Below are 15,020 nucleotides of genomic sequence, written 5' to 3'. Positions count from 1 at the left end.
ATGTATTAATTAAATTATTTAACACATAAAAAATATACATTAAACCTTGTGATTATTATTATATATATATATAATAATATAATATAATATAATATAATATAATATAATATAATATAATATAATATAATATAATATAATATAATATAATATAATATAATATAATATAATATAATATAATATAATATAATATAATATAATATAATACTCAAATTTTGATTTTATTTTCATTATCACTTTCTCAACTTACTTCAAAATATCTGACCATTATTTCTAAGTAATTATTTATATTAAAAACTTGACAGAAAAAAACCGAAGACCACTTATTTAATTGTTTAAAATTAAATAAAACTTCGTATACTATTTTTAATATATTAAAATAGATTTTTAAACACTTTTAAAATATCTATTAAATCACTTTATTTATTATTATATTGTATTTATTTATTTTCTAACTGTGCTCGCTAAGAAAAGTTAAGAGTTACCAACATTTTCCTCGTTTTTCAAACCCTTTGGCTCTATTTTTCTTTCTGCTTTTCTATTTAAAGTTAATTTTAAATGTTACTTAAATGCAACTTATACTAATCAGTGGAAAATGCAGCCGCAGGCTTTCCTCTGTTTGCTACTCTTTAAAGTCCAACATTTTCCACATTTTCTTTGTAGTTGAGTTTTGCCAATTAGGAGCAAGGCACATTTTTTGTTGTTTGTTGTTGTTATTTTTATTTCGCAGGTGCTGAGAAAATGGCACACAGCCACTTGACTTGCTCAAGCTTCTGCCTGCTTCTTCTGTCCGTTGTATTATTATCCTTGTTATTATTATTATTATTATTATTATTTGTTGTACCCACTGAGCCACTCACTAATTATGCAAAAATGGGGGGGAAAAGAGGGAGGCGGGTGTACTATATAAGAATTTCTGTTGCATCTGGCCAAACAGCAGAAAAAAGTGGAACGCGGGCAACGTCAGGAAAAAAATAGAATAGCTGGAAAAAAAAAAATAAATGAAAAACCGAAGGCAGTGGAAAATCCTAAGAATTCTTCTTCGCTTTTTTCGCACTTAACTGTCAACCGCGCACACACACGTGTGTGTGGGTGTAGCAGTGTGTGTGTGTGTGTGTGCTAATTTAGGCGTCTTTTGTTGTGTGACAGCGAGCGAAAGAGACGGAGCCAAGGGTATTTCTAAGAATTAAGTTTGTGGAGGTTCATCAAATATCCTGGAAAAATCCTTAAATTACATATAAAAAATTATTAAAATTATTTAGAAATTTAAATAAATATTTATTTGTATAGTTTTGATTATTAACAAACGATTTAAAACAGATCCATTCAGAAAAATGTTGCCTCTTTGGGTAAAACAGAAATTTAACCCTCTAATAATAATAAATATATTAAAAAAACGGTTAACCAATTTATTTTATATTATTATTTTTATTAAATAAATCCTTATTTTATTGCACATAATAAATACATTTTGTGATGTGAAAATTTGAAAAACTTTAACAAACGTTGCGTATACGTAATATTTTTCTTTCAGCTAAATGTATGCAAATATTACGTATACGCAATGTGTAATTTGGAAATAGTCTCAGAAAGAGTTTTTTTTTTTTTAATTTTTATATAAAATACAAATAAAATAGAATACAATAATTAAAAATAACCATATCCATTTAATTCTTTATAATTTTGCTACAATAATCACAACATTACGTATACGTAATTTTTTCATTTTTGAATTCATTCAAAAAACTGCTATAAATGTTTTATTTATTTTTGTTGAATACTTAAAATTGAAAATACATCCAAAATATACCCTGGAAAATATTTTATTACAATTTTTTTGGCAACCAAAATAAGAAAAAAATTCTGTTGCTTAAAAAAAACGAAATGTGTGTATAGAAACCGTCGGCAAAAAAGGACAAAAAGCGTTAACAAAAAGGCTTTGTCTGCTTGCGGCTTGCCACAGCAACAACAACAATAAATACAACAATAAATACAACAACAAATTCAACAACAAATACAACAACTAAGTAAAGCCTGACTAAAGAAGAAGAGCAAAGAGAGAGAGAAAATAAAGAAGAGTGCCTGCAATGAGCCTCGTTTTACTCTATTCCGTTCCACTCCGCAGCATTTTATCCATATTCCAAGCTTAGCTCTCTCCCTCTCCCCCCCGTTCATTCACTCAATTATTCAGTCAGCCAGCGACTCAGGCGGCATTCACTCATTCATACCCATTCATTCCAGCATTCATTCATCCATTTCCATATTCATTCATTGATAACTAAGGTGCGAGGGAGAGGCCTCACTGTGGCCTAGGTTTTATTTAAAGGCGCCTCAGCGAGACACTATGAAAAAATATGTTATAAAAGTTATTAAAGTAAAAATATTATATAATCATGATAATTTTGTAATCTTAAAATGTACGAATATTTATTTATATTTTTTTTATTACGAAATTTTGTTTGATTATGTTTATCTTTTAGTTCTTAGGAAGTATTACTATTTCAGAATATAGTAAAAATAATATATGGTGAGATAATTATCATTATTTTTAATGTTTTTTAATATTTTAGTTTTTTATTTTAATTTTAATTTTTATTTGTTTATGTTGCTAAATTTGCTCCAAACAATTTTTGGTAAAACAAATTTATGCAAAAAAAAAAATATACTTTCTGAAAAAACCTGTAAAATGTAAAAAAACCTTTATATTTGACTACTTTAAATGACAAATAAATATTTCTTAATAATTATAAAGAGAATATACATTATATTCTGCATAATAATATATATGTTATTATATCATTTTGAAGGAGTTTAGAGCCTACGAATTTTTTAAATACCTAAAATTATATTTCATTCTTAATTACCCATTGAAAGCTTCATTGTTTCTTACCTGATTTTTTTTTGACAATTTCAAACGAGTTATCAAGTTAAAGAAATATAGAAAATTCTTTACAAAAAATAAACAAACAATTCTTTATAGATTTTTTTCGTGCACTTTCCTTTGTCCTGTTTTCCATTTTTGTTTTATTTTTGTGCTGTTACCTCTCCTCGAATGTCATCAGATGTGGCCAAAAACACAAACATTTTAGTATTTTTCAACTTTTCTATTTGGTTTTCCTAGTTCGCTTAATGCAACGAATATCGTTTTTCGGTTCTATATTCTTTTTTTTTTGTTCTAACCTTTGTTTTGTTTTTAGTTTTTCGCTGCACGTACGTGCAATATTTGCGAATTTTTTGGATGAGGAAAGGTCCAGGGCACAAGGGCGTGGGACTTGACTGTGAATTTGCCACTTTTATTGTTTTTAAAACGCTTTCCAATTCCTTGCCTCGATTCTTGTCTATTTTCTCGATTTTTCCTGCTGGCCCCCTTCTCGTTGCAATTGCAATTTCAGTTTTATTTTACGCGCAATTTGTCTGCCCCCTCGTGGGTGGTGGAAAACCGATGAAAATCGTAGGGACACTGGCCATGGACAGAGACTGAAAAACTGAAACAAAAGAAATAGAAGCGAAAAAAAGCTGCCCCGAAATTGAAAACCAAATAAATAAGTGAACTTTCTATGCGGGTAAAAGTTTTGGCGGGGTTGGTGTAATTCGAGGCAAATATCCGAGTGCCTGCAGGAAAAATCTGCAACAAAACAGCTCAAGGAGGAGAAGGAAGAGCTTCTAGCACAAAGGATATAGTGTATATATACATACATATATCCTATCTGTATCTGTCCGATTGTTTGGCCAATATCAATGCCAATCGCGGCCAGCCATAAATCATTCTGTTCGATGTCGAGGAAAATGGGAAAAGCAAAAGGAAAAGCAAAGACAAAGACAAAGACAAAGACAAAGCCAAAGGCTGATGCTGCCTTCGAACGATTAGCGAGAGAAATTATATAACATATCTTCTTCTTTTGTTTATCCTTGTTTTGTGTTTTTTTGTTTAGTTTTCGTTTCTGTGTTTTTGAAGACCAAATTTTGTGCATTTTAATGGATAAATATTTGGAAAGCGCAGATGTAAGCATAAATTGCTTGGAAAAAGGAATAGCAAATGGAACTTTTGTTGAAAGTGATTTCTTTGTATTTAAGATTTATTGGTAATGTTTCTTAAAATAGAAAAAATATTAGTTTTCTATAAAAAAGAGGATATTGATATAATTATATATATCTTAAATTATTGAAGTATTAATTTTCCAATGCAAATATACATGAATTTATTTTATTTTTCCCAAGTTATATGCCTTTAAAATAAATAATACTATTTTCTTAGAGCTTACAATAATTTTTATATACTTTAAGCTCTCAAAGATATTATTTTTGTATCATAAAAATTAGCTCTAATATATTTTCCATGCTTAAATAAAGCTTTAGTTTTATATTATACCCTGTCAAAATGTTTTATTTATATTAATGTTGAATTTATTCAACAATTAATAGATGTTGCACTAAAAGTAGATAGTTTTCCCTATTATTTTAAAGTTTTCAAAATACCTTATTTCTATTGCAAAACTACTTTTTAAATATGAACCTTTACATAAACTTAATTATGCCCTGTTTTATAATTGTCTTTAATTCATTGAAAAGCTTAAGCTAAAATTTCGTATATGTAATATAAGATGCAAGTATATAAATATTACGTATACGCAATGTTTACATTAAGACCCTATGCAGGTAGTTAAATAAAGTATCTTAAATAATTATTTTTAATTCTTTGAGCGATAAATTTAAAAAAGCCGTAACTAAAATTACGTATACGTAATAAAAAATGCAAGTATATAAATATTACGTATACGCAATGTTTACTTTGGGAAAAGTTTCAGAAGAGTTTCATAAAATTTTAATATAAAATATTAATAAAATACACTAAATACAGCACAAATATATATATAAGAACTCTTCTGAGACGTTTCCCAAAGTATGATATATATACATACATTAAACACCCCATAATAATCTTAATTAACCTTTTACAATATTATCTTAAACTAAGAATTTCCCTTGAAAATATGTAAAATATATTTTAACCATATAGTTTTTATTATTTTCTTTATATTAAAGTCTCTGTAACATATTATAATTTAAGATTTCTAAGATTTCAAGTCCCAATCTTAAGTTGACAAAAATTCCAATCTAAAACCCTTTCCTATTCTTCTTTTTTGACTTTTCCCATATTTTTTCCAGAAGGGGCGTGACAGTGGGCGTGTGCTTGTTGTGTGTGTGTGTGTGTGTCTCTGCGGCTGCCGACAAAAGTGCAATCGGAATTGGAATTGGAATTGGAATCGGAATCGGAGTGGAGAATCGAAATCGGTTGGACGATACGCAACCGATACCCGTTCGAACAAACTCAAGTGGCCAGGATAGCCGGCTAACAACAAGCAGGAGCAGGCGGAGTCCAGGATTCACTTGCCAAAAAAAAGAAAAGGGAGAGAGGAATCCCAACAACAACAACAAAATAACACCCCCCCACACACACACACAAGCCTCTGGCTGTCCTGACAATGTCCTCGACGTCGTCGCAGTCCTCCGATGGAAACGAGACTGTTGGCGAAATGTTTTCGGAAGCGGATACGGCGGAAGTGCGGCATGTTGTTCAACGCATTTTGGTGCCGTGCGTTTTTGTTATTGGACTATTGGGAAATTCAGTGAGCATTTATGTTTTGACGCGGTAAGTGCACTTGTATCCCCCACACATGTCCTTACCCTTACCCACACACCCTCCCCCATCTGCTCCTCTTGGGCTCTGCCCGTGTCCTTGCCCCCAATTCTGCGGCTGTGTTTTGTTATTGTTGCCGGTGGATTACGGCCCAAAACGAATCGCCAATGGAGTGGGCGTGGCCTTTAGGCACTGTTATTTTATGCATTCTATGCACAGAGCGAAAAATTATATATATATACATATAAATAAAATAAAATAAATAAAAAATAATATATTTATATTAATGTTCTATATAGTATACAAAAATTTGGGGAAATTATCATTTACAAATCAAAATATCTATAAATAATTGATATTATACCAAGAACTGTTTGAATTTCATTTAAAAATTACTACAATTTGATAAAATGTTAAGAACAATAGCAGAAAATGTTTTCATTTTAAAAGAATGATGTTTATTTATTGATATATTAAAATTAAATATTCATAAGTCCCATATACATATTTCAAGAAAGAAAAATACATTTAAAATCGTATAAGTTGAGTTTTAAATAATAAAATATCAGTCAAAATTATTTAACCATGATATTAAAATAATTTATCGATAAATAATCGTTCAGAATTAAAAACAGTATTATTATTAATTGGTTTCATATCTGTTAGACACTTTTTGTTAACCAAAACTTACATATTTCGAAATATTCAAAATAAATATTTATAAATTAGAAGAAATATAAAAGCAATAAGTAAAAGAAGTTTTGCTTTAATTATTGTCAACAAATTAATCGTTTTTTTTAGGCTAAAAAAATAACATTTTCATGAACTTTATAATTTTAAATGTTTACCTTAAAAAACACATACTAATTTTTTCTCACTGTGCAACAAAAGTGGAATACGAAAATGAAGCGGCGAATGAAGCAGGTACGCAGCGCATTAAACACGGCATTTAATTGTAGCCACCGACGCTGCACTTTAAAATCATTTCAACACCGCCAACAACAACAACAATAACAACTATAGCAGCACCAATAAAAGCAACAATAACACCAACAATAACAATAACAACAACATTAACATCAACAACAACAATAACGAACAAATGTAACATGCAAAGCAACAACAATAAGTGAAACAATAAGAGTCATTTTATGTGCCAAATGCGAAAAGCGTAGCTTTTGTTGTTGTTTTTACAGATAAGCAAATTGTGACAAAAAGAAATAATAACAACAACGAGAATTACAACAACGAGAATTACAACAACAACGAAAATTACAACAACAGTTTGTATGTTTTTTATGTATTTTTCGGAAAAATATGGAGCAGCTACAAGTGCTTGGTACATAAGTATGGGGAATATACTCAATGGGAAAAGGTTAAATTAATAAAAGTTTAAGAAGAAAATAATATATGTATATAAATAAATAAAAAGTAAATAAAAAGTAATAAATAATAAATAAAAATACATACAACATAGAATATACCTCCAACAAATGACCAAATAAAATTAGAATAAATTACTGAATAAATACTTTAGTTTCCCCGAATTTAAGTAACAAACAATGCAAAAGAATTTATATAATTTCAATATTAAATGTTATTCTAATAAAAAATTCCTAACAGATCAAATTTCCTTTGCTGATAAAGAGATACATACTTTGGCACTCTGCCCTGTAATGAAATACCCTGTTTTATGGTTCTTTAATTGATTATTTTTATTTATTTTTTATTTATATATCTATATATATATATATTTTTTTTTTTTTGCTGTGAGAAAACAAGAAAATTTAACTATCAACGCCTGCGGGCGATGCCAGAGAGAAGAGAAACTAAATGTTAACAGTTAGTTTTTATTGTTTCATCTTTTGGCTTTATGACTGTGCCGACATTTGTGCGCATTTTCGGAAAATGCCCTGCCCCCAGGGGAAATTCAACTCCCCCCACCCCGCCGACCATTTTCCAACCCCTCGTCCCCCTCGTTTTGGAAAGCTTTCGGGCAATTTGCTATTTCAATTGGTGTTGCACTTGCCGAGCTGCATTTCGCATTGTCCACCAAAAATGGTTTGGCCTGATTTTCAAATGCGAATTGACGCTACCAAAAATAAAAAAAAAACCATAGAGTCCTCGAAAGACAATAAACACAAATCGCCATTCCTTTTTTGACCATTTTCAGGAAGCGAATGCGGTGCACCACAAACATATATCTCACGGCACTGGCCATCACGGACATTGCCTACCTCACCTTCCAGTTGATCCTTTCACTGCAGCACTACGACTATGTGAAATATCATTGTGAAATCTATTGGCAACTCTACGGGATCTTTGTGTGGCTCTGTGATAGTTCTGGTAAGTAATTGTTAAGAAAAAACAATATTAAAATGGTATATAAACAAAGGTTAAAGGGATATATATGTATTAAGGGAGAAAGAATGAATAAGAAAATATGAATATTTAGAATGAATAAAGAAAGAAACCATTATTTAAAGAAGCAAAAATCTCTACAGGAAAATTCATAGTTAGTTGTTTATATTTTATACATTTAACTTTAAAAATGAAGCAAAAATAAGCCAATTTTGCAGAAGATAAACCGTTAAAAATGAATCTATAAACATATTTAGCGAACCAAGAGTTTATGTTTATTTAGTAGAAAAAGTCTGGTCTAGGAAATATATTTATTTAGCTGAAAAAAATCCTTTACATTTTCTATTGTTATAAGTAAAACCTTTACAAAATTAATCTAAAAACACATTTAATTGTGTTGAAACAATGCCTTGATGGAGGGACTAAGGAGGCAGCCAGAAAACTGGAAACCATGGGGGCAGCATCAACAGAGAGTGAGTGTGGATTCCATAAATTCCCTGGGTTTCCCCAGCAAACCCCCCTGAATTCCGGGATGGGCCCATCAATTGGAATTGCACCTGCGGCGACTGATGCTGCTGTTGTTGGTGTTGCTGCTGTTGGTGTTGGTGTTGCTGCTGCTGCTGTTGGTGTTGCTGCTGCTGCTGTTGGTGTTGCTGCTGTGCATCAATTTCATTGAGCTCTGCCAATTTACGAGGTATAGTTAGCAGCGCTTTCTATGAAATGCCAGCGGTCAGCTGAGGCTCACTGCCATACGATACTCTCTAGTGCCAGCGCCCCCATTTTCCTCACACTCTTCCCCTTCTCCCATCTATTTTCCGGGGCTATTTCCCCTTGATTTCATCTCTCTTTTCCCCAGCGCTACCGCGGCTCATCAGCGGAGCATGGACGTCAATCGTTTAGAGTGCGCAGCGTTTTGAATAAATTGACAGCGGAAAAAGGGGAGCTGAGAGGGATTAATAGAGCAGTTTGGGGGGGGGGGGTTTATAATCCCAGTGTGCACACATATAAAAGAAAGGATATATAAATCATTAAAATGTGCTATATATTTGAGGAGAAAAGTATAGGTAGTTAACTAAAGGGAAGAGGTATTTATTTACTTAAATTGTTGGGAATTATTTAGGAGACTTTAGAAATGGTTTTAGGTTCTTTTAAAAATTATATTATTTAAATCAATTTTTGAAGAGAAGAAATATAACAAATATTTGTATAAAGTAAAGGTTTGTAGAGGTTATTTAATATTTACTTAATACAAATTAAAGCTGTCTAAAAAAGGCAGCTTTATCTTTGAAGAAAATTTTATTTAAATACAATTAAAGGTAGATAAAATATGTTTATTTATACACAATTTTTAAAAACTGATTTCTTATAATAATTATTTATTATTTATTGTGTTTAATGTATTATGAAACATTTTATTCCAATAGATATTTAAACAAAAGAAATATACTGATATATATAAATAAATATAATACTTTTAAGCATAAGATACAAGAAATAATTTGTGTTAATAATAATTTATTATACATTGTAGTATTATTTATTTGTAAATACTAGAAAATTCAAGTTTTGCTTCATTTTGAGTATGGAAAAAATACTTATCATTATAATTTAAATATATTACAAATTATTTAAAATGAACCTTTAAAATCAAGTATATACAAAATAGATTTATTAAGATTCTGTTTTAAATTTCTTTTGGGCAAGTGCACACCACTGATTGCACCTGTATTGTTACACCTGCCTGTCTCTGCCCTCTACCTGTATGTAAACCCCCCTGGTCTCAATTGGTTTTTCTCTGTTTCTCCGGACAGGTTACATCTCGATTTACATAGCCGTGTGCTTCACCATCGAGCGATTCATAGCGATACGCTATCCGCTCAAGAGACAAACATTCTGCACCGAGTCGCTGGCCAAGAAGGTGATAGCAGGTGAGTAGAGTGAGTGGAGTGAGTGGAGTGAGTGGAGTGAGTGGAGTGAGTGGAGTGAGTGGTGTGAGTGTCCCCCAAGGGGGATTTGCACACGCAAGTGAGTAATGGAATTATTCACTGTCAATGCCTGAACTGTGGGCGAAAAACTCATAAAAAATTGAAGGGATACATAGGAAGATATAAAGAAAGTATAAAACTTATAGTTAAATCTATAACTAGTTTGCTTTCTAATTTAAATAAAAAATTAATATGGCAATGCGGTGTATTTTTTTTTATCTATAATCTATTAAATTTTTATATTTTTTTCCCCAATAGCCGTGTCCCTGTTCTGTTTGCTCTCTACGCTCTCAACGGCATTCGAGCACACAATTAAGGTCGACTGGAAGCTGATTGATGGCGCCTACCAGCCCTGCAACCAAACTCTGGCCAATGTCTCCCCCACGCCACCATCAACGTCCCTCACGCCGGCATTGTCCACGCCCCCATTGGTGACGCCGGCGACCATTTGGCAGGAACAGGACCAAGAGCGTGAGTCCTTGCAGGACTTCTTCACCACGGAGTCGTCGAGCGTCAAAAGCTCGAGACTGTTGCTTGACTTTGGCAGTGGCAGCGGTGATGGAGAGCCAGGTGAGTTTACCAACGGAAAAATTATAGCCTACTTTTTTGGGGGAAATGTGTAAAAGGATATACATATCTGAAAAATTAATTTTAATTACTTCAGAGACTGTAACAATTGTTTTATAGGCTTAAAAGTAATTTAGAATTATGAGGCATAATGAAAAAATAAATTTTTAAAATCTGTGAATAAATAAAAAATATAAAACAAAGGTTTAAACAAATCGAAAAAAGAAGATTTAGCAGGCACCTATATATAATTAATATAATATATATACATCATAATAAATACATAAAAATCATATCAAATTATTTACTTACTTTAACCTACAAATTCCTTGAACATTTTCTCCCAGTGTAACTCGTAACTGTCTACATATATGGTTGTTTCTTTTTCTTCGTATCCTCAGTGAACATTCCACGTCTTCGCCGACACTGGCAGTCATCTGGATTTGTGACGCCGCCAACTCTGAGGAGAACGCTTCAGGACCAAGATCGTGTGCTGGAAAATCGGGGGAAAATTGGACAGAAACAGGAGATGGTACAGGTCACCACCGAGAGTTTGCTACAGTTGTTACGTCGCAAACGGAGCACGGACCACAACATCACGGATGCATTCGCATTTAATGTAACGGAATACTGTCAAAATGTGAGTGTAAATATGCCAAGAGGGGAATCCCCCAGGATATACACATACACAATGACTCCTTTGGGGGGGAGGAGAGAGGGAGGAAAAACATGAGCAACTCACGAAGATATATGCGACAATAACTTTAACTCATAGCTGGTGCTTTGAATTTCGCGAGGGGTGCTTTTATAACTGAGAAAGAAATTCAGAAATGTCAGCGAATTAAATTAATCCATGAGCTGAGTTTTAAGTTCTTTAGTTTTTGGTGAAATGAAAAAATATTATTGTGAATTCTTAGCAATGAGATTTAAGAGCATTAGAGTTTTTAATAAATTTATGTTAGGTTTATTTTCTTTTTTATTAAATATATTAATATGATTTGTCTGTTTTCAGATGACTCTTTATAATCATGGCTTATCGGAACTGGGCATGAATGAACTATATGGAAATATTTGGAATGTATTTACATTGCTGGTCTTTGTGGTATTACCTTTGCTTCTTTTGGTTACCTTTAATAGCTTTTTGATACTTTTGGTTCATCGTTCGAAAAGCCTAAGAGGAGATTTGACAAATGCCAGCAGTATTCGGCGCACAAAAGTGAGTTTAGTAACTAAATTAAAACTAAGACTCTTAAGACTTTATTACTTACAACCTTTTAAAGCGGAAATATTAATAATATTGAACATGAATAAGTTGTGTATGAAAATAATAAACAAGTAAGACAATAATACATTAATATATATATAAGTAATACCCGTATTCTTAGCTCTTTTTGGGATTTAATTTCTTTGTACATACTTTGTACATATTTTAATTAATTAAATTACTTTTCCCTTTTATTTCTTCCACAGCGCAAATCAAGCTCTGGCATTAAGGGCAGTGTCTCCCAGGAGAATCGTGTGACCATTACACTTATTGCCGTCGTCCTGATGTTCATTGTGTGCCAACTACCTTGGGCTATTTACCTCATATTGAACACTTATATGGATATTCAGGTGGGCACTCAATTGGTGGCCGGAAATGTATTCAATTTGCTGGCCGCCCTCAATGCTGCCTCGAATTTTTTCTTATATTGCGTGCTGTCGGACAAGTATCGGAAGACAGTACGGGAATTGATCACAGGATACCGCTACAGACGTCGACATGCTAGGAATAATACAAGTCTTTATGTGCCGCATACAACAACCACATTGAGTCACATTAATGGTCATGATCATTACGGCGGAACCGGAAGTCGTCGAAGTCGTAATAATAATAAATCCATGGCTACGGGTCGCCTGATAGCGTGATTTATATGGATTTATATATATTTATATTATTTATCGGCTGAATTCCCAATGGGGAGAATGTGTGGAAGAATCACAGGAGAATAACCTGGAGAATTCTAGAAAGAAATCTAGAGAATTAAGAAGCCCGTAATCACCAAAAGAAAAAGTGATTTTTACTCCTGAGTGTTTAAAAGAAAAATTTCATTTGATGTACGGCTCAAAGGGAAATTAGAAGAAATATTCTTAAACTATGTCATTGAAGAGTATTTAATAGAGAGCTTGACTTGACTTTAAATACAAGAAAATTAATCAAAATAATGAACTTTAGCAGTCTTTGGTAATTTTTAATATTTAATTACCTCAAAAATATATATTTTAACCTCTTACAAACTCCAAGCCAAGCTCTTTAAATATTCCTTCAAGATATAAATCCCAGATATCTGTATGTACATCATCTATCTCCACACACTATATATTACATACATACATAATATTACATAACATACATTGTGCCATAATGTGATGATTATAGATTTATGCTAGTTAACCTAAACGTAATTGTTGTCCTAAGTACTAAACGCATCAAATCAAATACACAATACACACAGAGGACACACCACGGCTGTTTGCTATTTGGCCACGTCCCACGGGGCGTATGAATAACGCACTAAAGCATATTAATTTGGTTGGGCATTTTCCCTGGAGGTGGGACTCACTTATATATATCGGATAAAATCGGGGGAATATAGTTCAGTCCGGTTAACAGTCCGTGGGGACAATGCGGTTCAAGGAGGACACCGAGGAGGAACAGCAACAAGGACACAAAAGGAGTCATTGCAAAGAGGAACAAGGAAAGGTTCTCTATGGAAAAAGCCATTAGAAGCTTGAAGTACCCTCTGTTTTTTGTATAAATTGTAATTTTTTGTAGCATTTTGTAGAAATAATTTAATAAATAAATATATATAATAATTAATTTGTGATTTGATTTTATGGCAAAATATATTTTTAAGGCTATTAGGATATTATTGATGGCTTTCTAAAGTAGAGAAAATAAGTGATATAATAAACTATTTATTTTTCTTTTTACAAAATTTAAAATTCAATATTATATATATATTTTATTTATTTTTTATATTATACATATAATTTATATTTTTTTAATACTTAATTAATTTAGCAGTAAGTTCAAATCACAGTCATTAACAAATCAAAGTAAAACCATAAGGAAAAGTAATTTTAAAAATAAAACTAAATTTAACACAAGTGAAATACAATATATAGTAATACTTTTTATTAACATTTAGCATTTGGTTTTTTCAAAACAAATTTGATTTTAATTTTTTGTATTTAATTTAATATATATATATTTATATTTTATTCCAAGTTCTATAATAATTTGACCTCTTTAAGGGGTACCTTTGCAAAAAAAACCCAACACAAAAAACGACTGTTTTTCAGATATAAGATAGTCGCTGCCTGTTGTTCCGATAATTGAAGTGTTGACAATGGCCAAGGCCTCTAGATCTGACCATCTGCAAATCCAAAATCTCTGCAATCTCTCTCTCTATATATACATATATTCTCCAGTTGCCTGTGAATTCGGGGCTAACCGATACCTAATTGAATGCGAGCCAAGTCCCAAAACCAGGTTCACTGTTAGCCTTTTACCCAGTTGCAGTCGTGTTTTCCCCGGTTTTTTCCCCATTTCCACCCCTCTTCCTGGTTTTCCTGGCCAAAATGCAATCGAACAGCTGCAGCAATGGGCTGCGACTACAGAGATCCAACTAAGCCGATAATTGAAGGTGCCGGCGTGGCCAGTATTGAGGGGGGAATGGGAATGGGATTGGGAATAGGAATAGGAATCCTTGACCATCCTCTGAAACCTCTCCCTCTCCCAGGATATAATTGGTTCAAGCTTCGTATTAGTGATGCATGCGATATGAGACAGGAAAATATTATAATAGGTTGTGGTACAAAATATTGAATTTATTTATAGTTTTTTATTTGTCAAGTTAAGAAATTAAAATTAGAAGAAATGTTTGATTTTTGAGAGAAATTACTTAGATTAATTTTAACTTTTATTTGGGAAAATAAATTATATATATTTTTTATTCTATTATAAAGATCGATGCTTAGATGTTTAGGCTTTACTGAAGCTCTTATTGATTATAATTTTCTCTGATAAATTTCGTTAAGTTCCTTTCTTAATCTAAGGGTAAATTTGGTCCATTTACGTTGGTAAATATTTCCTGAATTTAAGAAAAATCCCACTAAATTTTGGAAAGATTATTTTTCCAATTTAAAAACAAATATCGCATATCATTGTCATCTCTAATTCAAACCAGAAATCGGCCACCTATGCCGAATGCTAAAATACAAGTGAAAATCTTTTTTCAAATGCTGGCAATAAATTTGTTTTCAGCAAACCCACATTTTCGAGTACGGGATAACTGTTTGGAAAATGTCTGCGTGCATGTGTGTGTGTGTGGAAAAAGGGAAAGCCAGTGCACATACACAGAGAGAGAGAGAGAGAGAGAGAGAGAGAGAGAGAGAGAGAGAGTATCTAACAGATACCGAAAGCCACA

General features: G+C 32.0%; 1 protein-coding gene across 1 annotated transcript; it reads left to right on the top strand.

The window, feature by feature from the left end:
- The first annotated feature begins 5,163 nt into the window (after window positions 1-5,163).
- On the top strand, window positions 5,164-13,408 carry Proc-R (Proctolin receptor). Its single transcript, XM_020948226.2, has 7 exons — window positions 5,164-5,647; window positions 7,809-7,981; window positions 9,808-9,924; window positions 10,240-10,551; window positions 10,950-11,188; window positions 11,561-11,764; window positions 12,019-13,408. Exons 1-7 carry the CDS (start codon window positions 5,481-5,483, stop codon window positions 12,454-12,456), a joined length of 1,650 nt encoding a protein of 549 aa, XP_020803885.2. The 5' UTR covers window positions 5,164-5,480; the 3' UTR covers window positions 12,457-13,408.
- Window positions 13,409-15,020: the final 1,612 nt, after the last annotated feature.

This window comes from Drosophila serrata, unplaced genomic scaffold (genome assembly GCF_035046125.1).
Source record: "Drosophila serrata isolate PLE 108 unplaced genomic scaffold, ASM3504612v1 contig_276, whole genome shotgun sequence".
NCBI classification, from domain to species: Eukaryota; Metazoa; Arthropoda; class Insecta; order Diptera; family Drosophilidae; genus Drosophila; species Drosophila serrata.
The sequence above is the reverse complement of the archived record's forward strand: the minus strand, read 5'-3'. Positions and strand labels throughout refer to the sequence as shown.

Coding starts and splice junctions, on each gene's coding strand:
- Proc-R (XM_020948226.2), top strand. CDS start 5,481: ATGTCCTCGACGTCGTCGCAGTCCTCCGATGGAAACGAGACTGTTGGC. Junction 7,982..9,807: donor GTGGCTCTGTGATAGTTCTG/GTAAGTAATTGT, acceptor TTCTCCGGACAG/GTTACATCTCGATTTACATA. Junction 11,189..11,560: donor TAACGGAATACTGTCAAAAT/GTGAGTGTAAAT, acceptor GTCTGTTTTCAG/ATGACTCTTTATAATCATGG.